Source organism: Epithele typhae (genome assembly GCF_022376455.1).
Source record: "Epithele typhae strain CBS 203.58 chromosome Unknown BXZ73scaffold_103, whole genome shotgun sequence".
NCBI classification, from domain to species: domain Eukaryota; kingdom Fungi; phylum Basidiomycota; class Agaricomycetes; order Polyporales; family Epitheliaceae; genus Epithele; species Epithele typhae.
Window position 1 is genome coordinate 64278 of NW_025954294.1, and position 22704 is coordinate 86981.

At 60.1% G+C, this 22704-nt stretch overlaps 9 protein-coding genes across 9 annotated transcripts; 6 read left to right on the plus strand and 3 right to left on the minus strand.

Moving 5' to 3' along the window:
• Nucleotides 1–454: 454 nt before the first annotated feature.
• BXZ73DRAFT_107221 (uncharacterized protein) lies at nucleotides 455–2032 on the plus strand (the record flags this gene model as incomplete). Its single annotated transcript, XM_048016866.1, has 5 exons — nucleotides 455–631; nucleotides 690–1058; nucleotides 1113–1310; nucleotides 1366–1547; nucleotides 1615–2032. The coding sequence occupies 5 exons, from the start codon at nucleotides 455–457 to the stop codon at nucleotides 2030–2032; spliced, it is 1344 nt and encodes a 447-aa protein (XP_047871989.1).
• An 847-nt stretch (nucleotides 2033–2879) lies between these two features.
• On the plus strand, nucleotides 2880–3878 carry BXZ73DRAFT_4888 (uncharacterized protein; the record flags this gene model as incomplete). The annotated part of the gene is made up of 3 exons (XM_048020142.1): nucleotides 2880–2966; nucleotides 3193–3380; nucleotides 3428–3878. Coding segments are annotated over 3 exons (726 nt in total), but the record flags the coding sequence as incomplete, so codon positions are not given.
• A 4088-nt stretch (nucleotides 3879–7966) lies between these two features.
• Nucleotides 7967–9073, minus strand: BXZ73DRAFT_55888 (uncharacterized protein; the record flags this gene model as incomplete). The annotated part of the gene is made up of 3 exons (XM_048021417.1): nucleotides 7967–8642; nucleotides 8698–8885; nucleotides 8945–9073. The coding sequence occupies 3 exons, from the start codon at nucleotides 9071–9073 to the stop codon at nucleotides 7967–7969; spliced, it is 993 nt and encodes a 330-aa protein (XP_047871991.1).
• Nucleotides 9074–10057: 984 nt separating this feature from the next.
• Nucleotides 10058–10896, plus strand: BXZ73DRAFT_82143 (necrosis and ethylene-inducing protein 2 precursor; the record flags this gene model as incomplete). Its single annotated transcript, XM_048023654.1, has 3 exons — nucleotides 10058–10284; nucleotides 10340–10463; nucleotides 10534–10896. 3 exons carry the CDS (start codon nucleotides 10058–10060, stop codon nucleotides 10894–10896), a joined length of 714 nt encoding a protein of 237 aa, XP_047871992.1.
• Nucleotides 10897–11300: 404 nt separating this feature from the next.
• On the minus strand, nucleotides 11301–13098 carry BXZ73DRAFT_55873 (uncharacterized protein; the record flags this gene model as incomplete). Its single annotated transcript, XM_048021412.1, has 2 exons — nucleotides 11301–12779; nucleotides 12835–13098. The coding sequence occupies 2 exons, from the start codon at nucleotides 13096–13098 to the stop codon at nucleotides 11301–11303; spliced, it is 1743 nt and encodes a 580-aa protein (XP_047871993.1).
• Nucleotides 13099–13609: 511 nt separating this feature from the next.
• On the minus strand, nucleotides 13610–15500 carry BXZ73DRAFT_55853 (asparaginyl-tRNA synthetase; the record flags this gene model as incomplete). The annotated part of the gene is made up of 4 exons (XM_048021404.1): nucleotides 13610–13693; nucleotides 13745–14713; nucleotides 14768–15094; nucleotides 15156–15500. 4 exons carry the CDS (start codon nucleotides 15498–15500, stop codon nucleotides 13610–13612), a joined length of 1725 nt encoding a protein of 574 aa, XP_047871994.1.
• Nucleotides 15501–16031: 531 nt separating this feature from the next.
• Nucleotides 16032–16984, plus strand: BXZ73DRAFT_55859 (ERV/ALR sulfhydryl oxidase domain-containing protein; the record flags this gene model as incomplete). The annotated part of the gene is made up of 7 exons (XM_048021407.1): nucleotides 16032–16079; nucleotides 16145–16305; nucleotides 16353–16385; nucleotides 16440–16467; nucleotides 16530–16649; nucleotides 16703–16731; nucleotides 16780–16984. The coding sequence occupies 7 exons, from the start codon at nucleotides 16032–16034 to the stop codon at nucleotides 16982–16984; spliced, it is 624 nt and encodes a 207-aa protein (XP_047871995.1).
• Nucleotides 16985–18123: 1139 nt separating this feature from the next.
• On the plus strand, nucleotides 18124–19252 carry BXZ73DRAFT_55877 (diphthine synthase; the record flags this gene model as incomplete). The annotated part of the gene is made up of 5 exons (XM_048021414.1): nucleotides 18124–18186; nucleotides 18239–18310; nucleotides 18366–18490; nucleotides 18559–18828; nucleotides 18904–19252. 5 exons carry the CDS (start codon nucleotides 18124–18126, stop codon nucleotides 19250–19252), a joined length of 879 nt encoding a protein of 292 aa, XP_047871996.1.
• A 1283-nt stretch (nucleotides 19253–20535) lies between these two features.
• On the plus strand, nucleotides 20536–22419 carry BXZ73DRAFT_55872 (uncharacterized protein; the record flags this gene model as incomplete). Its single annotated transcript, XM_048021411.1, has 6 exons — nucleotides 20536–20706; nucleotides 20996–21077; nucleotides 21136–21470; nucleotides 21553–22056; nucleotides 22109–22279; nucleotides 22330–22419. The coding sequence occupies 6 exons, from the start codon at nucleotides 20536–20538 to the stop codon at nucleotides 22417–22419; spliced, it is 1353 nt and encodes a 450-aa protein (XP_047871997.1).
• Nucleotides 22420–22704: the final 285 nt, after the last annotated feature.

Genomic DNA, 22704 nt, shown 5'->3' on the forward strand with positions numbered 1-22704 from the left:
GCTTCGTTGTTCCTCTCCAAAACTCACCACCTTGAGATTTGACGCGTCTCTTGCTCTACAACGGGACTGCGCCTGTGTTGGGCCCGATGGCTCCCATGTCAACTATTTGGTGATGTATGTTCGAAAGCGCATGCTATGTGTCACACTGCTGATGTGTGTCTGACATACCTAGACTCTGTCATAATTGGCTAGCTCGCTCCGGCAACATTCGGGGCTGGCCCTGCGCAGTGCATTCGATCACGCTCGAGATGCGGCTCGACGCTTTGGCTTTGACAAGAAGCGTGACATACGGCAGTTAGAAGGACAGCATCCATCCACCCACTCAGACGCATGCATGACGCACCAATGGCGTGAGACCGGGGCTCCCATGCATGCGCAGTTTCGGTTTCCAGCGGTACATATATATAATCCGAGGCCGCTACCCAACCAGTTCCCCACCAGCCCCATCGTGGCCATGGACTACTTCCAGCGCAAAGATACGCACGATCCCGAAAAGGCCCCGCCTCTGAACCCCCCAGCGGGCGACCTGCCATCGGAGGAAGCTAGGCGCTTGGCCAAAGGGAGAAGAATTTTGGGATGGTTCATCTTCCTCGTCTGCGGCATATTACTGTTCAACAGCCGTGTCCGTGTCGTTCGTATCTCACTTCTCTATATCTTCCACTTTCGCTCACACCCGATACACGGCGCAGACCGAACGAGACCTCACTCCAGCGCGTCAGGACTCTGGCCAACCGTGGTATTGCAGTCAATCTGCGATATGGGAAAAGACTCCGCATTGTGAAGGTCGGGACCGCGACGAAGCTTCCTTTCGCGTCACACAACCAATCGAGCTACCGCTCAACGCTGGCGACATCTTGACATTGTCTTCATGGGGGCTCCCGGAACCATTTGGCGGGACACTGGACATCTCGCAGACTGCCGACGCCGGTTCGAATCAGACTCTTGTGGACATCGAGGTCCTTTACCCCGCCGGTGGCGCGGATGTGATTCGTGACGTGAGCGCCTTGAGGGTGTGCAGTACCAACCCTGTGAAGGGCGAATGGCGTCTCAACATCTTCGTGGGTTCCATCATTATGTCTCTGTGAACGATATTCTGACAGCCCACACTGCAGAGCTCGGACTGGTTCGAACCAAACGTCCGATTGAAGATGCACGTACGCTTGCCGGCAGCCCAATGCCACTCCCCTCTCAAGCTGAAAGCCCTCACGGCAAACCTTGCCAACTTTGATCTTCGCCTACACGACCTTGCCACCTGCGCGCACTTCGAGGCCATCGATATCATGACCACGAACGGATCAATCCACGCCGACGTACGCTCTCACTTCTGCGTGACCACACAGCGGCTCGTGCTGACCATGCATCCAGGCCCTCGCAGCGGACACGATCTCGCTCGCCACGGACAACAAGCCAATCCACGGCACCTACAACACCACGAAATCGCTTCTCCTCAAGACCACCAACGCCGAGATCGCGGTCCGCGCGAACCTCTTCAACGACGCCAGCCCTGGTGGGCGCCCGACGACCGTCCACATGCATACCACCAACGCGTACGTCGCGCGCCCTTTCTTCCTTCGAGACGACGCGCTTACGAAGTTCTAAAACCTCTGTCCACAGCATCCTCGACAGCCAGATTGGCCTGTACTCCTCCGCGCACGGCCGGTCGGGCGGGAACTTCCTCACTATCGTGCGCACCTCGAACGCGCCGCTCGTACTCTCGTTCCTCGACCACCCCGTGGACGGGCGGCTGCAGGCGGCGGTGCGGACGACGAACAAGAACGCGGCGGTGTCGCTGCACCCGGCGTTCGAGGGCTCGTTCGCGGTGCGGACGTCGAACGCGAGCCCAGAGGTGGAGTATGACGATGCGGTGGAAGACCCCGCGGGTGAGGGTCGTAAGCGGCGCTTCGATCTGCAGCATCATACGGAGTCGTATCTCAGGGGCCGTGTGCACTGGGGAGATAATGACGAGGAGAAGGAGAAGGAGGGGAGGGTGACGGTGACGACGACGAACGCGGTGGTCAAGGTGGAGTTGTAGATGCGCTTGAGAGAAGTTCTCATCACATGTACTTGTATCGCTTGAAACGCTGGAATATGTACATGAACCAGTCAGGATATCGTCGCTGCAGTTGACGAATCAAGCGTCGTACTGCATACAGTGTTTCTGCCGCTCCAAGCTCTTTTCCCAAAGTCTTGACATGCATTAGCATTGTTGTAGCATAAAACCACAAACCTAAAGCCTACCAGCTTCTCATTGCTAAGTACCCTCTGCATGCGAAGCATCGCGCCTCTACCCCTGTCCTTCCCTCCACCTCTTGCTCCGGCTGCACCTCCCGTCAGCGGTCGCATAGATGAAATCAACGTGTCGGTGGAAAGCTGAGCCATGTCGGCAAGTGTCGGGGCCGGGGCGTGGATTGCAAACATCCCAACAGGGACCAATACAGAGCCCGTGTTCAACCAAAGAAAAAGAGGATCGCTCGCGGCCTCCGTCGCGGTCACGTCCCGGCCTTGGACTGCGTCGCAGCAGGAAGCAAAGAAGACTGAGCACGACGCGGAGCACGCGTGCCCAAGCAAGCGCGCGTCGATGAGATGATCGAGCTCCATCGAGCTCCGCTGCTGCAAGTGGAGCATCCCTTGTCTTCCCTCCCCACTTTGTGCGCTCGTCGCCGCGGCCACGTCCCTCCATACGTAACGCAGAACTGCCCCGACAACGTGCTGGGCGGCCGGGACGTTCCCTGCGCCTTCCACGACCCAATCCCGACCGACATGCGGCCAACACGTGCAGTTTGCCGAGCGCGGGCATCGACGGAGGAACAACCGCGCGGACTATATCTCCCTCCGCCCCCGACGGGGAAAGCTTGAGTCCCCTCCCCCACTCCCCCACCATGGCCCACATGTTCTCTCCCCAAACGGCCGAAGCAATCAAGAGGCATCCAAAATACTACCTCAATGGTGGTGACATCCACTTCCTCGTGAGTCCTCTCCCTCAACTCTGCGGTTGTGCCGATGGATGGCGAAGTCGCGTTCATTTCGGCTGAGCGGTATTGCGGACGGTCGTGTGCGTTGTCTTGTGGAGGGCACGAGGGTGAAGAGCGTTGGTGAACGGACTTGAGTTGTGTCACATACGCGGCCGTCGGCAGAGCGCTCCCCACGCCATGCGTTTTGTGTGTCCTGAACGCGTTACTGACATACGCCTAGGTGGAGAACTACATCTATCGCGTACATCGCTACTTCTTCGAGCGTGAGTCGGCGTGGTTTAGGGAACGGCTGGGTTCCCCCTCCCCTCCTGGCCAGCCTAGCAAGGGCTCGTCGGATGCGCATCCCTTCGCGCTGGAAGATGTGGAGGCGGACGCCTTCTCCAAGTTCCTTTGGATTTTCTACAACCCGTGAGTCCTCATTTACAACGTCCCCTTCCCGTGCTCATCCTCTCCAGCAAATACTCGATATACGACGCTCCACTCGATGACTGGCTTGCAATTCTCAAGCTCTCTTACGACTGGAGATTTGGTGAAATCAAAAAGCTCTGCACACGCAAAATCGAGACGTTCACCATCGAACCCATCCCCAAAATCGAACTCTACCAGACGTACGAACTCGACAGACGCCTCCTCATCCCCTCATTCCTCTACCTGTGTATGCGCCGCGAGCCTCTCTCCCTCAAGGAAGGTCGCACTATCGGTCTCGAAACTGCTCTTTTGGTCGCGACGGCGCGTGAATGCGCCCGTGGCAAGCCCATGAACGGTGTCAGGAGCCCGACCGCGGCCAACCTCGAGGAGGACGACATGGTCACTATCATCAAAGAGGTTTTTGGTCTTCTCGCCGGTCCTCCCTCGCCATCCTTGGTTCCCCTCAACCGGTTGGCCGGCGTTTCCTCGTACAAGGGTACGATGCCTACTCCGTCTAGCTCGCCCCGGAACCGCCCCGTCAACCCTTCGGTCGAGGTGGTATCCCTCAAGGCGACCATGTCCACGGGCAGCGACCTCGCGTCTCCTTTCCCTTCGAACGTTCCGTCCATCTCCATCCCCATTCCTCCCCTCCCCGGCAACGTCACTGCGCCCGCGAACTCCGTGCCGTCCGCGCCGAGCCCCATGTCGACCTGGGGCCCGAACATCGGCACGCTCATCGGCAGCGTCGTCAACGACTTCGTCAACGGCGGCCCCCAGGGCAGCCCGTCCCTCATGGCCACCGCTCCGCAGTCCCCCGCGGTCGCGCCCATGTCCTCGTCCGGCCCGGCCCCTCCCATGTCTACTCCCCTGAACCCCTTCAACCTCTCGTCCGCGACCGTCCCGCCCCCCGCCAGCGCCAGCGCCGCCGCCGCCGCCACAGGTCCAGTCCCCGCCCCCTCTCCCGCGTCCTCCGCAAACCGACTGATGGCCCTTTTTCACCCGCAGGGGACCACGGTGCAGGCGCGGGAGTCAACGGGAAGCTCAACGGACACGCCAGCGCCCCCTCCAGTGACAAAGACGTCTTCGGTGCCCTCCGTGGCCTCGACAGGGCTGACGACGGAACCGATACCGGAGACGAAAGTGTCAACGGCGCCAAGCGCGGAGGAAACAGGAGGAAGAAGGTCGGAGGAAGGTGAGCGCCCCGCGGCGCCCACTGACCCCGCAGCGGAGGCCCTGGTGGCTCCGCCGGAGCCTGCGGGGGTGGCGGTAGAGGGAGGGGTCTGGGAGTGGGGGAAGGACGAGATGGAGAAGGAGGAAACCGCGACGAAGACTCTTACGGATTCTACGGACCTCACGAATGCTATTCCCGGTGCGGGCACCGGACCCACACCACACGGCACTGCTTCCAGTACGACTGCGACGACCACGACGACCGCCGGGCGCGGTGATGACGACAAGAGCGGCACGAAGGACGCCGAGGCGGGTGCCTCGGTCCCTGGCGCTGCGGATGTGGCGAAGGATGAGCAGGAGAAGGAGAAGGTGGAACCCACGGCGAAGGTCGCACCTAAGACGAAGAAGGGAAAGCAGGTAAAGGCGGGCGCCGACAAGGAGAAAGAGAAGGTTGAGGTGCATGTGGACACAACCCCCGTCCCCGAGGTTGCGGCGGGGCCGAATGAGGAGACAAAGCCTGTTGAGTCCACGTCTGAACCTGCGAAGGTCGACACGCCGTCGAAGAAACCTTCCACCCCGATCGCGACCACGTTTAGGCCGCAGACCCCCTCCACGCCGACTCCTGCGAAGATCCAGACCCCCACCACGCCCTCCGCTGCGCAGCTCAAGGCGTCAGCTCCTGCCCCTTCCACTCCGACGATTGCCCACCCAGCGACTCCCATCCGTACCGCCACTCCCGTCCGCGTTGCGACCCCAGTGCGAACTGCTACTCCTGCTCGCACCGGGACTCCCGCTCCTGTGGTAAAGGCCGCTGACAAGGACAAGGCGGAGGCTACTCCTCCCGCCCCTGCTTCCGACGCTACCCCGCCTACGCCCGAGCCTGCCGTTCCCGAAAAGGACGAGACAAAGGAGAAGGGGAAGGAGAAAGAGGATGAGAAGAGCGCAGATCCCACCGCTACTCCGGCTCCGACCTCGACCGCTGCTCCCGCCGATCCTCCCTCTGCGTCTGCCGACACGCCTGCTCTCGTCGACCCGCCTGCTCCCGTTGACACACCTGCTCCCGTCGACGAGCCTGCACCCATCGATGCTCCTGCCCCTGTTGACGCCGCGGCCTCCGTGGTGATCGACGCCCCCGCTGCCTCTGCGGTCATCGTCGCCCCCGCTGAGACTCCTGCTGCGGCCGACGCTGCTCCGCCCGCTATTCCCGATGGCACTTCGGTGACTCCCGCTGTCGCCGATCCTACGCCTGCTCCGGAGACCGCGAAGGCGGACACGAAGGCGACGCAGCTGAGCGACAGGAAGGACGGGGCGAACGGCGAGAAGGTGGAGAGGGACGAGAAGAAGGCGGACAAGGCGAAGGAGGTTAAGGTGAAGGTGGACGAGGTGAAGGTGGAGGTTGAGGTGAAGAAGGAGGCAGAGGCGACGCAAGTGGCTGAGAAGCCCGAGGAGAAGGTGGAGGAGACGACGGGAGGGTCGAAGAAGAAGAAGAAGGGGAAGAAGGGGAAGGGGGAGGTGGACGAGAAGAAGACGGAGGATGCGGCCCCCAACGAGTTTAAGGCTGGTGAGGTGGAGGCGGAGGCTGGCGTGGAGGACCCCAAGGCGGAGGAGACGAAGGCAGACGAACTGGCCGCAGGGGCAAAGGAGGAGCCTACGCCTAAGCTTACAAAGGCGCAGAAGAGGCTCAGACAAGCTGCTCTCAAAGCTACTGCAGCAGGTGAGCAGTCGAAGGACGAATCATCGAGGCCGCAGACCCCCGCACCTACTGTTCCACCTCCCGATGTCACTGCCGCCACCGAGTCCAAGCAGGAGAAGGCCGACGTCAATGAGGACTCCAAAGCGGATGAAGAGGACGGCAAGGGGAATGGCGACGACGCGGCGGAGGCTTCTAAAGGCAAAAAGAACAAGAAGAAGAAAAAGAAGACCGCTGCTGGGAAGGAGGAGGCTGCGAAAGAGGAGCAAGTAGCAGCTGACAAGGACACCGCCTCTGTTCCAACATCGAAGGAGGCCTCTGCGTCCGCCGACGCTGCGACAGCCACCGACATCCCCGCATCACCAGCCGATGTCGCAACCGCCACCTCAAAGTCTACCGTCGAGGACTTGACGACTCCGAAAGCCGCGAAGATCCTATCTCAAGCTGAGAAGCCCCGCGACACTCCCCCTTCCCGTTCTTCGACACCGGTCGCCACCCAAGACTCCGCCTCCGTCGACGCTCTCGTCAACCAGCTGGCGAGCTTCTCGCTCAAACCCGACGCTCCTACGAACACCACCGACTCCACACAGTCAGGCGAGACAAAAGACGACACAGCGCCTCCTGAGGATCCGAAGGCGTCGCCTCTCGACAACGTTGATACTGCCTGGGAGTTCAGCACCGACCTCCCTCCTACCGCCGTGGACGTCACCACTCCTCCTGCCTCTGCCGCCAAAGAGACCTCCGCGCCTCTCGACCCGCTCACGGTCTCTGACCCCAAACGTGACCTTACCAACCCGAATCCTTTCGGCGCTAGTGCGACTCTTAAGCCTCCGAGAGACGAGAAGCCTACAGGGGACATGACAGACACCGAGGCATACGACACTGCGACAGAGGACGGCGCCGCGTCATCGCGTGCGCCATCTGTCTACGACGACGCGATCGAGCCGACGTCACCTCTCGTGCGGCCGCAGCCGACCAAACTCGCGACCTCCGCGTCTGCCCTCGGCCAACGTTCCGGAAGCATCAGCCGCCCACATTCTCCGCTGAACCCCAAGGTGGCGCAATCGCCCGTTGTTGTGAAACCATCCACACCGGGGCCCCTGGCGCGCGATCCAAGCGGCAAGCCTTGGGGTGCGAACCCGTCGCCCGCGACTCCGACAGTGCCCTCTCCAGCCAGTCGGGTTGCTCCCCCTCCAGCGGGGCGAGGCAGGGCTCCTCCGACAGGAAGAGGCGTGCCTCCCCCAGCTGCCGGAAGACGTGGTTCTGCGAGGAGCAGCAGCGTATCCGCTCCACCCGCCAAGTCCCCCAGCGCCTCCACTCCCACTGGTTTTTGGGGTAGTGTTCTCAGTACCGGCAAAGCACTCGCTAAACAACTTGAGGGCGACGACCACTAGCTGCCTTTCTTTCTCATCGTTTGCCTTACTACCCTCATCTTTCGCTACTGCTCCTCACGACATCCACACGATCTGCACGTGCTCACGCTTGTCTTGTATCACTACCTCACGACCGTCATGCATGTTGTACGACATACTGTAGGCGCCACACCTTGTATATAGACATCCCCATTTGCTACAAACACATTCAAGTCCTACAGATGCATCACACCGTGCGCATGTGTCTCGACAAAGCCTCAAGGTCTCAAGGAAGAGGTTATACATAGCTCATAAATACGCGGCCAGCGCAAGTATGCAAGAGTGACTGGAGCGCTGCTTTGTTGAGCAACGGTTCACAAGCAGCTAATTTCAAACGTCTCCGCGACGAGTCGCGCAGGTCCCGGAAACGCCGTCGGACTCCTCGACGTCGAAGGCGGCGACCCCTTCGCGAACGGCGACGCGCGCGTACCCAGCACCGTCGCAGGTCGGGGCGCCGGGGTCGCTCCCCGGCCGCTCCCGCTCCAGTCCAAAACGCCCCTTCCTCCCGTCACGGTCCCAGCACCCGCGCTCAACCGGGCGCGTGCCGCGGAACTCACTGTCGGGGCGCAGTACCCGCCCAGCCGCGAGCCAGCCTCGCGCGCGCGCAGCGCCTCGCGCACACGCGCGACCCGCGAGGTGTCTTCGGCGCCGAGGCCCGCCGCCTCCGCGGAGGTGAGCGGAGCGGGGCGCGTGCAGAGCGCGGTGTAGGCGGAGAGGAGCCAGCGGTCGCGCGGGAGGTCGTAGGCGCGAGCGAGGAGGATGGCGTCGAGCGGAAAGACGGGGGTGGAGGTGGCCTTCGAGGGCCGCCGATCTGGGGAAGTGGAGACGGGCGAGGGCGTGGGGGGAGAAAGGGGGGAGGCGAAGGCGGAGGGCAGGCTTTGGATGTGGTGTATTGCAAGCGTGCGTACTGAGCTGAATTCCCAGCGTGTTGCGAGGCTTAGAATGGACGTCCATTCGGCCAGGGTACCGGCTCTCGGATGAGCGTAATTTCTGGAGAATCAAAAATGAGATAGTGACGGCAACTCGGGGTTCGCCACGAACTCACAGAGGATACAGAACCCAGAGTAGACGTTCGAAGTCCACAGGGGATATTCCAGAAAGCTGCACGGGATTCGCGTCATCCATACCTTCTGAGGTAGAGCCTTCTGGGTTGGGGAGGCTGAATAGGTCTCGAAACACTGGAGAGTGCCGGGTGAATGTCGAGCGAAACACTCGGAAGAGTGTCTTCTCGACCTAGCGTAGTGGACTGTGAGCTAAAAAATACAAGCTGGATCGCGACGAAGTGTGCTCACCAAAATCACGAGATTGCCATCTTCCAGATAATAATCGGGATGCCGTGTAGGCCCACCGGAATGCAGCCCGCGTTCGCGTACTTCAGTGGAACGATGGAGCGAGGCACCGCGCGCTTTGGAGAAGGACATGGTAAGGAGTAGAAACAAGGTGCGCTTGTCAGCAGTGACTGAAGTCATATAGGTCCCCAGCTGGCACGCCCGCTAGGCGTGCATTGAGGCTACGTTTGGTGCCTCGAAGGACAGGCGCGGCGTTGGTCCGGCAGCGGCACCTGGTACATCGTTTAAATGAGCGTCATGTTAGGATATCGCGAGTTTGGATCGGTAGAAGACAGTCGAGGTAGCGGAACTCGGGATGCGCCACGCAGGAAAGCGAAGTCAGTGTTCAGCACATGTTTTTCATCTCCATGTGAACCGTGCCATACGGCCCTACGGGTTCGTAGCATCCGCGTCGTCAAGTGATACTATTCACATCGTCACCCGTGCGAATCACGTACCTGTTCTCACTTTCGCCCAGGCTAAAGTAGCTGCGCGCTCAGTGCCCCGGAGCAGCGAAAGTCCGGCGCATGCCCTGGCCGATTTCTGAATTGGTCAGACACGTACTCACAAGAGGTGTATGATTCACGCCATGCTCTTCGGTGCCGCCCAAGTTCGGACGTGCGCGCCGCCATCATGTGTGGGACAGGCTCAGTCAACCGAGGCCAACTTCAACTAGGTGATGTATGCGTCCAAAGTTTATTTATCCATGGACGTTCTTAGGAAAGACGAAGGCTGCGAAAAGAGGCGAGAATGGAGATGGTGTCCAACATGAGAGACGGAGGCGCCCAGGACGATTCGCGCGTGAGATACCGCCGGTCACCAGGACCACATCAAGAAGACGCCGGGTAAAGCTGTTCCCTACTCCCAGGTACCTGTTTCTTCGTCTGCACAGAATTCTTCGAACATCGCGCTAGTGCGGGTTGCTCGCCATGACACTCTCCGGACAAGACTCGGAGACATGGGCGACGTATAAGAGCACGCGCAACGAAGCCAGCGTTCCCCAGCGCTGCTCGACTGCGCATCCTCCCTTCTCCCTCCGCCTAGGTCCACCCTTCGCCTCTTCTACCCGGCCTCACGATGAAGTTCTTCAAGGCTGCAGCCGGTGTCGTTGGTCTCCTCGTGGCTATGACCTCCGCGGCGCCTCTCGAGCGCCGCGCAGTCATCGCGCACGACGCCGTGGTGGGTTTCCCGGAGACCGTCCCGTCGGGCAACCTTGGTCGGATCTACCTCAAGTACAAGCCGTACCTCAAGGTCGTCAACGGCTGTGTTCCCTACCCCGCCGTCGACGCGGAGGGCAACACTAGGTGAGTCGCGCGCCCTCACCTCGCAGAAGCGAACGAACTCTGACGCGTCGCGCAGCGGCGGTCTCTCCCCTTCCGGCTCGCCGGAGGGCAAGTGCTCGAGCAGCACCGGACAGGTGTACGCGCGCGCCGAGGCGTACAACGGCGCGTACGCGATCATGTACTCTTGGTACATGCCCAAGGTGAGGCTCACCCGCCGCACTTCCCCGCGGCTTCTTGAGTACATGCTCACCTTCTCTCGCTCCGCTCCAGGATTCGCCATCTTCGGGCATCGGGCATCGCCACGACTGGGAAGGCATCGTCGTCTGGATCGACGACCCGAACAAGGACGAGCCCACGATCCTCGGCGCCGCGGCGTCCGGGCACGGCAAGTTCGACGCGGAGACGGACCCGCCGCTCCAGGGCACGAACCCGCTCATCCGGTACTACTCGACCTGGCCGATCGACCACCAGCTCGGGTTCACGAGCGACGTCGGCGGCCAGCAGCCGCTGATCGCGTGGGAGAGCCTGACGGACGCTGCGCGCGACGCGCTGCAGAACACCGACTTTGGGGCCGCGAACGTGCCGTTCAAGGACTCGAACTTCGAGAGCAACCTGGTCAAGGCGGAGCTGTGAGATGGAGAGGCGGATCGTGGATGATGTTTGTGTTGGTATACCCCCCATAACCTGTCTGTCGTTTACTAGTAGATCAACTCCCGACGTTCCTTTCTATCCTCCTTGACGGCGCGTGCGATACTCTGCGCCTTGGGCCGGGCATTCAACAAGAAAACGTTGGGTTCGATGGCGGCAGACATGGGAACTCGATGGCCATGGCTAGCAGTAACTACGGAACAATGGTCAACGGGAGGGGAGTGGCCATCCAAGCCATATCACATCAAGAAATCCAAGGAAAGCCGTGGCGTGCACTACTTGTGAATACTATTAATAGTGGAGTACGCGTGTAGGTGGAATATGGAGGGGGAACAAGAAAGACGAAGAGGATGATCGCGCGTTCTACCGCCCGACCGAACGCTGGGTACTCACACATGCCCCGAGTCCAACATGAGCACCTCCGCCAGCCCGCAGTCGCCCTTCGGCGGCACGCGATGCGTCCCAGTCCGCCCGTACCGGAGCATGAGCAGGTGGTGCTCCACCCGCCCCCACTCCGTCAGCCGCCCGCTCGTGTCGGCGTGCGCGTCGGTGACGTCCAGGTGCGGAAAGAGGTTGTCGATCGCGAACGCCATGGCCCGAACCAGATGGTCGCCCACGGGGCCCGTGTGCTCCGTCTTGAGCTCGCGCAGCCCGTGCGGCGCGCGCGGGGGGCGCACGAGGTCGTGCATCCGCGGCGACCTCGGGAGCGCCTCGAACCAGAGCGTGGGCAGCACGAGGCGGACGAGCTCGGGGCAGCGCTCCGCGAAGTGGGTGAGCGCGCGGAGGCTCGGCCGGTCGATGGCGGCGGGGTCCGTGATGGTGACGCGGGGCAGCTGGACCTTCTTGCAGGAGATCGCGAGCTCGCGGAGGTGCGGCCACGCGTCCGCGAGGGTGCGCAGAGCGTCGTCGCTCACGGGGAAGTGCGTTTCGTCCGGCTGTCCGACGCCGGATACGGTGACCCGGGCAAGGGAAGCGATTTCGAGCGCGGGTTGAAGCACGGTGGTGATGTCGCGCACGGGGGGAGTGCGGGAGCTCAAGAAGGCTATCATGAGGCTTCCTGCGTTTGAGCGCGCGAGGGGTGAGATAGCCCTGTGCAAGTCTTGCAAGAACTCGGGTTCGTCGACGTCATCGTCGTCGTCGAAGTTCCAGTCATCAGCGGTGATGTAGAGGGAGAGCGCGTTCACGTGCGGAGGGGCGGTGAGATCAACGAACAACGCCAGTTGATCTGGAAGGCCAGTCAAGTGTAATCGGCGAAGAGCCAAAAGGCCAGAGGTGAGAGGCCTGTCGACATTCTCGAGTTCTTCGTCGATTTCCTCAATGACAAGCTCCAACGTCTCCAGAGAGGGTGCGGACAAAAGGACTTGCAAAAGCTGTAGTGATATATTCACGTTTGTGATACCCAAGGTCTGAAGATGCGACAAGTCGGCGTAACTCGCGGCGATAGCCGTAGAGTTTGGGAGGTGCGCGAGCCCCCAAAACGACACTCGCAGGCTGTACAACTTGGACACAAGCCGAAGAGCTTCCTGGACTATAGGAACGATGCCGGGAAAGAACTTGATGTTCGGGTTTTCTCCAGGACGTAGGGCAGTGGAAATCCTGATTTCACGAAGAGTGGGAGAGAGGAGAAGGCTGCGGCCCGGATCCCTCACAGGTGCTTCTTCGAAGAGCTCCAAACGTTTGAGACGAGGGAAGAGGCCCTGTCCGGCAGGAGTCTTGCGTGATAGAAACAGCCATACTGAGGATGATATCCGCTCTTGTCCAAATGTGATGCGCTGCGGGCGATCTCGCCCAAAGCCGAGATCGGTGACTCGGCAAGCGTAGGCCTGGAAGCGTTCCCACTCATTTTCATTAGGTTCAGTTGTGAAGTACTACGGGAAGTCGGTGAGCATAACATATGAGTGAGCTGTGCGTTATGGCACGTACGTATTCCTCTGCAAAATCTGAATGCAAAGTAGGCAAAACAGATAGGACCGCGAGAATGCTGGGTGGTCTTCTCCAAAGGACATCTAAGGCAGGGCCAGAGAACGCGCGACAAGTCGTGGACAGCCGCAGTAAAGCCAGCTCCGAGAGGCGCCTATGAAAGCGCTGAATGGGCAGCTCTGTTTGCGGTCTGCCCAGGTCCAGGTGCTCAAAAACCTCGCAGAGGATTTCTGTCGAAAACGCTCGGTGAAGACCAGGTTGCGCCATGACTATGATCAAAGGACACATCAGATCCTCGGACTAGTGTGCCATAGTGCTACCACAAACCTGAGAAGCAGCCTGAGGGTCGGGTAAAGTCTGGTGATGATGTGCTCGCGTCCATGTCGGGGCCGGGGGACTCGAAGGCGGCCAGCGCATGGGTCACATGACTGTGGAATAGGACGATATCGATCTCGGTCTCATGGATGTGCCCCGCCACAGCCCACCGCCACCCCTCCATTGCGCGCACGGACTGGATACTACACACCAAGTACTTATGACGCTTCCAGCAACAAGTGCGACCCCGTCGCGCGCTGTTCTGCAACGATATCACACGCTAAATCGTACACTCGGTCAGCTAGCTCGTATGACAAAAGGACTACAAAAGAGCTGTAACAACTATCACACGTGTCGCTTACCAGAAGCTGGAGTCAAGACAAAGCGCAGCAATTAAGACGCGAAAGCTCGACTTCGGGCTTCATCTATACATACAACTCTGAACTCCCGGCCACATGTACGTTCAAGGCGTAGCACGACCTGGCCACCTCGGGTAAAGAGAGCACTCGCGGACAGTGTACCGGTTCGCCAACCACGCCAGGAAACGCTGCGAAAGCGATCAGCAATCATCTCCCTCGCAGAAAACACTTTGGCTCACCTCGACACCAAGCCCATAACCGCCGTGCTCGCAGGTGCCGTACTTCCGTTGGTCCGTGAACCAGTAGTACGGCTCCGGGTCGATACCCTCCCGGCGGTACGCAGCGAGCAGTTCCTGCTCATCCGCAATACGCATCGAGCCTCCAACGATCTCCCCAACGCCCGGCATCAGCAGGTCGCAGCTCTCAGTGAACGCGACATCCGGATATTCATCGCCCTCCTTCTTCTCCATCTTCTTCATATAGAACGCCTTCAGCTCCGCCGGGAATCCGTACAGGAAGATCGGACGCGCGAGGATATCCGTCATCCGCCGTTCCGCCGCCTCCGCGATGTCGTCCCCGACCTTGTGCGGGACCATGACCGGGTTCCCCTGCTCGTCCTTGATCACGTTCCCGTCCTTGTCCTCCGCCTCGTGCTCGATCCCGTGTTCGTTCAGCCACTTTATTGCGTCTGTGTACGCGAGGCGCATGAACGGCCTAGCGGGCGCCTGGAAGTCCGGGTTGAGCTGCTTGATGAGCGCGGCCCCGACCGGGTCCGCGAGGAGGCCGTCGACGGTGTCGCAGATGACGCTTTCGATGTGGTCCATGAGATCGTCGAAGGTGATGAACGCGAGCTCGCCCTCGAGGTGGGTGTACTCGGACAGGTGCCGGCGCGTGTGCGAGTTCTCGGCCCGGAAGGACTCCTGCACGCAGAAGACGTCGCCGATCGACGGCAGGCAGGTCTCGAGGTAGAGCTGCGAGGACTGGGTGAGGAATGCGGGCTGGCCGTAGTAGTCGAACTTGAAGAGCGTCGCGCCGCCCTCGACCTGCGTCTGCACCATGCACGGCGGCGTGACCTCGGTCAGGTCGCGCGCGACGAGCGAGGAGCGGAAGGAGGCGAGGAGCGCGGCGCGCAGCTTCAGCACCGCGGACGCGGTCTCGCCGCGGATGACGAGATGGCGGAGGTCGGCTTGGATGGACGGATCGGATTTCTGGACGTGAAGCGGTTCAGGTGGGTCGTGTGACGGCAAAAAGGACGAGCTCACCTCGTTCAAACGGTTGGTAAACGCGTCATCGCCTCCGGGAGCCGCGCCGAGGGTGCGCCAGTAGTCGACAACAAGTTCGTGCCCTCCTGGTGCAGTCTGGCCCTCCGGCACCTCCTTGAGGGTCCCGACAACCTCGATCGTCGATTCAAGAGTGAGCGTGAGCGCATCGTATGTTTGTGCGACCTGCCCGGAGAGAACGCATTGGAGGTAGCCGGTGCCATCGCGAAGGACGATGAAGATGATCTCTTTCTGGTCGCGCAGACGGTGAACCCAGCCACTTGTGCGGATGCGTTTCGCCCGGAGCGGAGTGAGCTTCCCGATCTTCGCCTGCACAAGAGATAAAGCGGGGATGAATGCAGATGCAGGGCGGAAGGGCTATGGAACGCACCTTGACGGGAGTAGGCAGACTCTCGTCCATCGTCAGCACAATCTTCTTGCTTTCCTCCAACTTCTTCTCTTTCTTCTCGCGCGTGGCCGCCGACTCCTTTGCTTCACGCTCCGCAAGCTCCTCTGCCTTCTTACGCTTCTTCTCGATACCGTCCGCGCTCTTCTTAGCCTTCTTCAATGCGGACTGGGTGGGCTCCTCGAACGACACGGTAGCGTCTTTGCGAATGACGAAGGCCCCATCAGGGTGGGTGTAGAGAGCGAACGCAAGGGACTTGTAGGGAGCCTCGGGCGTGCCCTTGCCAGTGTCGTCGGAGCCTGTTGCCTCGTCGATATGAATCGGGGCCATGGTGAAGGTATGTGCTTCCTTGAGCACGGAGGTGGGGGTTATATGCTGGTCAGGCGAGTCAAGAAGAGTAAGAGATGGCGGTGGTGACTCACTGGGCGATACAGCTGCTGTTACCCTCTGTTTATCGATTTTGAACGCAGATATAGATGCGTCGGCTTATCTACGCGAGATTTCCGGGATTGCAGCGTTCAGCTTTCGGCTTGGAAGACGATTTGGTGAGTTCCAGTTCCGCGAAAACCAGGGCTGGTGCTTCTCACCCAGCAGAGCAGCCGTAGCCTCGGGGGTCGCGCGATCAAGTGAGTCGAAGCTGCGCTCGCGTGCAAACACCGAGCTCAGGCAGCAACGCGCTCATATCCCCGGCTCGGCGGGCCGGCGCGCGAGTGGTCGCGGCGTGTCTCGAGCGACGAGCGACCGCGGCAATCTGGGCGTACAGGCTGATGCGCTCTCCTGTCCGTCGACCACCACCTCCGCCTCTTCAAGTCCCTCTGCCTTTCCCTACGTCTCCCCAAGCTCCATCTACTACACCCTAACATGATAACGCGCTTCGGGAAAGCATTCATATTCACCATCTTTGCCCTCGTAGGTCCAAACGCATCCATATACACGCGTCGCCGTGATACTCACCTTCGTCTCCGCCGCCACAGTTTCTCGTAGGCTCGCTTGCGTTTTTCCACCCTCCTTCAAGGACATACGTGGATACATGGACGGGCGACTTCTTCAGTGAGGGAGGTTACATTCCTCCCGCCCCGGACAAGGGCGTGAAAGGGAACGTGATTATGAGCAAACTCGGGAACGCGACCGCCAAGTGAGTCCTCGCTACCACACCGAGTTTTAGTCCTCATGAGGATGCAGAGCTGAGCTTGGTCGGGCGACATGGAAGTTGATGTGAGTACAATGTTTGCCTCTGCATGCACCATGTGCTCAAAGTTTCGTACGAAGGCACACCATGACCTTGCGTTACCCGGACGTGAGTATGTCCCCATGTCGTCTTGTCTCTCACATGTCAACGCTGTGGTCTGTACCTCGCAGGAACCCAGCCAGGACGAGAGAGACGCGTTATACAACTATTTCCATCTCACATCTCGCCTCTACCCTTGTGGAGAATGTGCGGCAGAGTTCCAACTACTCCTCAAGAAGTTTCCCCCGCAGGTACGGTTACTCAGCGGCTTCCATTGACCACACCCTCACTGTATCTTCCCCAGACGTCCTCGCGCCGGTCTGCTGCAACATGGTGAGTGCCTACTTTCTGTGTTCACCGCCCCATGCTGACCGTCTCCAGGCTGTGCTTCCTGCACAACCAAGTGAACGCCCGCCTCGGCAAGCCCGAGTTTGACTGCGTGAACCTCGACGCGACGTACGATTGCGGTTGTGGCGACGAGCCGCTGAACCCAAGCAAGAAAGGTCTTGCGAACGACCCCATGGATCTCGAGACAGACCCAAGCAGAGACAAAGCCGCCATGGGTCTCATCAAGGGTGGTCGATAGGTGACGAGGGCGCTGAACCTGGATCTAGTGGTGGCATTGGTTGGTGTGTCCCTGCATTGATTTATTGGTATACTGTTTTGCGGCCCTTCCCAGTGCTCATGTATTATAATCACTCTTATTTCTTGGGACACCGCAGTCTTCCCCGGATGGTTTGTTCATAGACCGTAGTGAGACGCGTTTTGTTGGATGAGAGCACACGACTAACCAAAATGTCTCCATCCGGGCTTGAACAGGGGGCTCGGCAGGTGCTCCTGACGCAAACCATTGCAAACGGCAGTAGCTATGCAGTAGGATAATTACATGATAGACTTGGCGCCGTAAATACTGCTCCAGACGAAGCCAAATGGTTGCTGAAAGGCGCGAGCGCGCGGATGGACAAAGCGAGTTGAAGTGGGCGTGCGATGTGTGCCCAAATGGCGGAGAGTTGGTCGCGCGAGGGGTGAAGGTCAGAATTTATCGGAAATACTGCTAAAAGACTGCTAAATATTGTCGTGGTGGGCCGCACGCGCGAAGGAGCAGAGCCGAACGGGACGGCGAGGGCTCATGTTGTCAATCACGGCCAAACGCAAGCGGAATCGCTCGCACGAGTGGTGGCGTGACACATGTCTGCGTCCAGAGGATGTCGAGACGGCGGCGGGAGGATGAAACTTTCGTAGGAAGGGGCGAGATTTGCGGCATGGGGGCAGGAAGCATGGGAGAGATACTGCTCACTAGAATGTACTTCATCCTCATCCTTACGCTGCATCAACGGCATCGCCGCTCCATGAGGAGGAGTCCGGTTAACCCTGCAGCGCGCTCCAGGGAGGTGTACGGGTGAGGATGGGCGCAGACGGGAAAGCAGAACCTAGAGAGCAATGATATTGAGGGAACACGATTGCAGATGAGGGAAGGGATAACATACCAGAGCTTCAAAATTGTTCATAGTGACGTTTCTTCACTAGATGAGGAGGAGGAGGACAACAGCAAGGTCAAGACATAAGGCAGACGGAGGCAGACCACTGGCGTAAGCGCCCTTCGGCCCGCTAGGTCGGGTTTTAAGTCCGCTAATGAGCGACTGTAATCTGAGATCTTGTGGCGCACGTGGTAGAAATCTAATCTGAACGGGAGATCGGAAAACCTCTTCCTCCCAAACCACCACCATGTTCTACATCATCGGTCTGGGCCTATGCGATGAGAAAGATATCACTATCAGAGGGCTTGAGGTAACCGCGTGCCCTTTATCTCAGCATTAGAGGCCTCATGTCGATTATCCAGGCGGTCAAAGGATCGTCTCGAGTCTACCTCGAGGCGTACACGAGCATCCTCATGATCCAAAAGGAGCGATTGGTACGCGTCATTAACCAGGCTCGTACGATAATACGATGTTAAGTGGCCGCACAAGGAAGCGTTCTATGGGAAGGAACTGATCATCGCAGATCGGGACATGGTCGAGACCGAGAGCGACGAGATCCTCCGCGACGCGGACAAGGAGGACGTCTCGCTGCTAGTAGTCGGAGACCCTTACGGGTTCGTACACCTTCTTGCAGAGACTATCGATGAGAGCACTCTACTGATTCGCCGTTTCTTCGGACTAGGGCGACGACGCACACAGATATCGTCCTCCGCGCGCGCGCACTCGGGGTGTCGACGCGTATCATCCACAACGCGTCCATCATGAATGCCGTAGGCGCCTGCGGGCTGCAGCTGTACAACTTCGGGCAGACGGTGTCGCTCGTGTTCTTCACCGAAACGTGGAAGCCGGACAGCTTCTACGACCGTGTGCAGGATAATGCGGCGCTTGGGATGCACACGCTCGTTCTGCTCGACATCAAAGTCAAGGAGCAGAGCGAAGAAAATCTCGCTCGGTTAGTCCATCTATCTCCCACCCGCGGCCCCCTCCCCCCGCTTTATCGGCTTGAATGCTGATGACCGCCGCGCAGCGGTCGCAAGATATACGAGCCACCGCGGTATATGTCCATTACGCAAGCGGTGTCGCAACTAGCCGAAGTGGAGGCGTCGCGCGGCGCGGGGGTCTTGACACCTGACCGCACGCTCGCCATCGCCCTGTCGCGCGTCGGCGGCGGGTCCGAGGAGCGCATCGTCGCGGGCTCGCTCGCCGAGCTCGCCGCGCAGCCGCCCGAAACATTTGGGCAACCTCTACACAGCCTCGTTATCGTCGGTCGGCGGTTGCACCACCTCGAGGTCGAGTACGCGGAGGGCTTCGCTGTCAACAAGGCGACCTGGAGAGATGTGGCGTCCAAGGTGTACGGATGTGCGTTGGACGGTTGAGAAGCAGGTGTGTTTGAAGGTCCGAAGTAGGAGCGGTGTTCTGACCCTGCGTCTCGTTCCTAGAGCACCCGCGTAGTTTGTGCGTTTGTGACGGCGACAGTGTGCGTGCTGTATTGTAGGTTCGCCAATCGTTCGGGTCGTTGGCTGTCCACGCTCTGCTTCCATAACTCTAGTGTCCGGAGTGGCCGAGAACTCCGGGCGCCCCGATGTTTGCTATACATCGAGGTCCCCGACCGGAGCCGGCGAGCGCACGCGAAGATCTGGAGCTTGGAAGGGGTGTTACTTCTTCCTCATTATGTGTCCGCCCGTGAGTACTCTTCCACCGCACCTATCCAGGTTGCGGGCTGCAGGACATGCCGGTCATTTCGCAGCTAAGGACACCACTGCCGGGTAACCACCGCCACTTCTATACCTGCGGTCCCGAGCAGTGAGCACCCATATGAGCGTTCAGGGCAGTCGTTTGACGTAATTGCGTGCCGCCGTCATGTGCAACCTCGCGATCCGGCCGTTGGGGTGGATAGCGTTTGCGCGGTTGGTGAACCCCTTGTGGGCTGCTGATCATCATCTTCCTCCGGGGTGCCCTCTGCATTTGAAGCGTTTAAATCCCGATGTCCGGATGGCGACAATGCCGTGTTTTTTAAAAGCTTTGTAGTCAAGCTATCTCCGGCCGCTCGTTGTAAGTGCGACAGGCAACAGTGAGTGAGACCGCGTACCTGAGAATGACGACGCGCGTAGCGCTTGACAGAATGAAATGCGGACCAACGCGACTTCGCGGAGATACGAGGCGGGCACGAGGCGGGCGCACGCTGGTTGTGCGCGCACAAAGCCGACTTCGTCCAGGACGCGCACCGTGCGTTCTTCGGAGCGAAAGCAAAGACGACTATCCGATCACCAGCAGGCGGGGTCGCGGACCTCATGATCTAATCCGCCCGGCGAGGGTTCCCATAAGTAAGCGTGCCCTTGTCCTAGAGGCCTGTCTTGTCTCTCCCCCTCGAGCCTGGTATACACTGCGACGTGGACATGGTGGCGACAACGACGACAACTGCTAGGACTACCGCCCTGGCCCTCCCCGCGATGACGAAGGTCAAAGCAGAGGCGATGGCGGACCGCGGCGCGCCGACGTCGGAAAAGGTGAGCGCTTGGGCCCTGCGCATCCAGTTCCGCGTCTTGCCTGACCTCCCTCGCACCCGCCTCCCCTGCAGGTCGCGCTCCGGTGGCCAGGCCGTCCCATCTACCCCTGTTCCTCGTCATCTCCCCCCGCCCTCCAGCTGCAGTGGCGCGCGATGTCCGCCGCCGCCGCCCTTCCGCTCGACGTCCTCCCGCTGATCCTCGAACACCTCGCCGACCGCCGTGACCTCTGTACGTGCGCGCAGCTCTCCAAGGTCTTCCACTATGCCGCGACACCGCTGCTGTACCGCACGCTCGACGTGCGCATCACCACCCACAAGGGCCTCGTCAAACTCCAGGTGTGCTCCCCGTGTTCCCATCCCCATCCCTGCTGCCTCCGCTGGACGCGTTGAACGAGACGGGCACGCGAGATCGGGGCAGCATCTGTCCCTATGCGTCCCTACTTCTATTGCTGTGCGGTCTTGGCCGCGGCTGGCGGTGCCGTGGATCAACCATTACGGGGGTGTGCGTGCACGCGCTCCCCGTTGGACCTGCTTGTTGCTCTGCTACAGTGGAGCGGCACTCCAAGCCGTGAGTACTCGCTATGCGGTATTCTTATGCGGTATTCTTGTCCAGGAAGCGTCCGTCGTGCATCCTTCTATCACGATCCTCCAGAAGCCAGAATACGCCAAGCATGTGCGTCACGTTTCCGAAACTGGTGAGTGCTCGTTGTGCTCGATGCGATACTGCCGCTATCGCGACTGACTAGACTCCAGCTTCAGTCGGCTGTTACAGACCCGACCTGCTTGAAGGTTCGCTGAAAGCCCTCCGCATGTACGTCAACCTGGAAGGCTTCACCTGGAGTGGCGACATGGCCGAGGGCTCGTCCGGCGAGCGCGAGTTTATGTCCTACCTCGACATCCTCCGCGAGCTGCCCGTCCGGGAGCTCGTCATGCGGACCTTCTACGGGCTCTCGGACGACGTCTGGGAGGCGCTGCACGCGTTCACCGGGCTGCACAAGGTCTCGATCTGGTGCATGGAGGGCAAGCCGCGCATCCTCCAGGGCTGGTCCGAAAAACTCGGCGAGAGCCTCACACACCTCGAGCTGGGCGTCAGTTCCCTTTCTCGCGTGCACCCGTTAGACTGTACGTCCTGATCACCGCTTCCCCCTGCTCGTCCGCGTGCGCCGGCAGCGTTGTTCAGGTGTTCCCGCCTCGATCCTCATCACAGTCCTCGCCCACCTCCCGCGCCTCCGCGCGCTCCGCCTCAAGGGCGCGTCCTCAGCCGCCATCCTCGAGATCCTCACCTTCCTCCCACACCTGCACTCGCTCGACACCGAGTACTTCGGGGCCGCCGCGCTCTCGCGCTACGACGACATCCCCGCCGCGCGCCTCCGCGATCTCACCGTGCGCACGAGCACGGTCGACCCGCAGGGCCTGCAGCAGCTCTGGACGTGGATCCGCCGGCTCACGCCCGCCCCGAGCCTCGAGAGCTTCACGCTCAACGCGTTTTCCACCGCCGGCGAGCAGTTCATCCCCCGCGGCTTTCTGCTCGACATGGCGACGATCCACAAGGACACGCTCAAGCACTTCACCGCGGACTCGACGCAGATGTCCCTCGCGGACGTCGAGTGCCTCTGCACGCTCTTCCCCGCGCTCGAGACGCTCTCGTGCTCAACGATCTGGAGCCCAGAGGGGGTGCGTGCCCGCCCTGTTGTGCGTTGTGGAAATCTCTAACTCGGTTGCGCAGACTCCTTACGAGGCGGTCGTGGCGAAGGCCAACAACCTCCGCACCCTTCGATTCTACCAGTCCAAGTGGCGGAGGGGAGAGTCGGACGCTATCATCAAGTCCGTGCGGAATATGATGCTTCGCGAGAGCTCTGTCCTCAGGCTGATCGGTATCGGGAACTTGATATATATCGTGAGCATTTCCAAGACTTTTCGCGCCTCTCTGTCTGATGACAGTCCTAGGGACGATGGGTCTGCAAAACAGACGAGGATGGCACAAACCGCGTTGAGTTTGACATCGTTTCTGGCGTCATGCAAGATACGTGGGACTAAACTTCTTCCCCACACGCACACGCCAAACATATACGTGTACGCCCCTCCGAGACATACGACCCTCCTTGTACAAAAGTATTTACCTGCATCTCTAACATTCTCTTCCTCGTCACGACTGCTCAATCACCGCTGTACCAGTACACTGCATCCGTCTCTCACATCGCCATATCACGTATGGACTGCTCTCGCTCACATGTATCCGCCGGACCACTCCTTGATACCCGCGTACACCGCTCGCTCATTCCTGCTGTCGTTACACACTCGCACATCATGCACATACTTCAC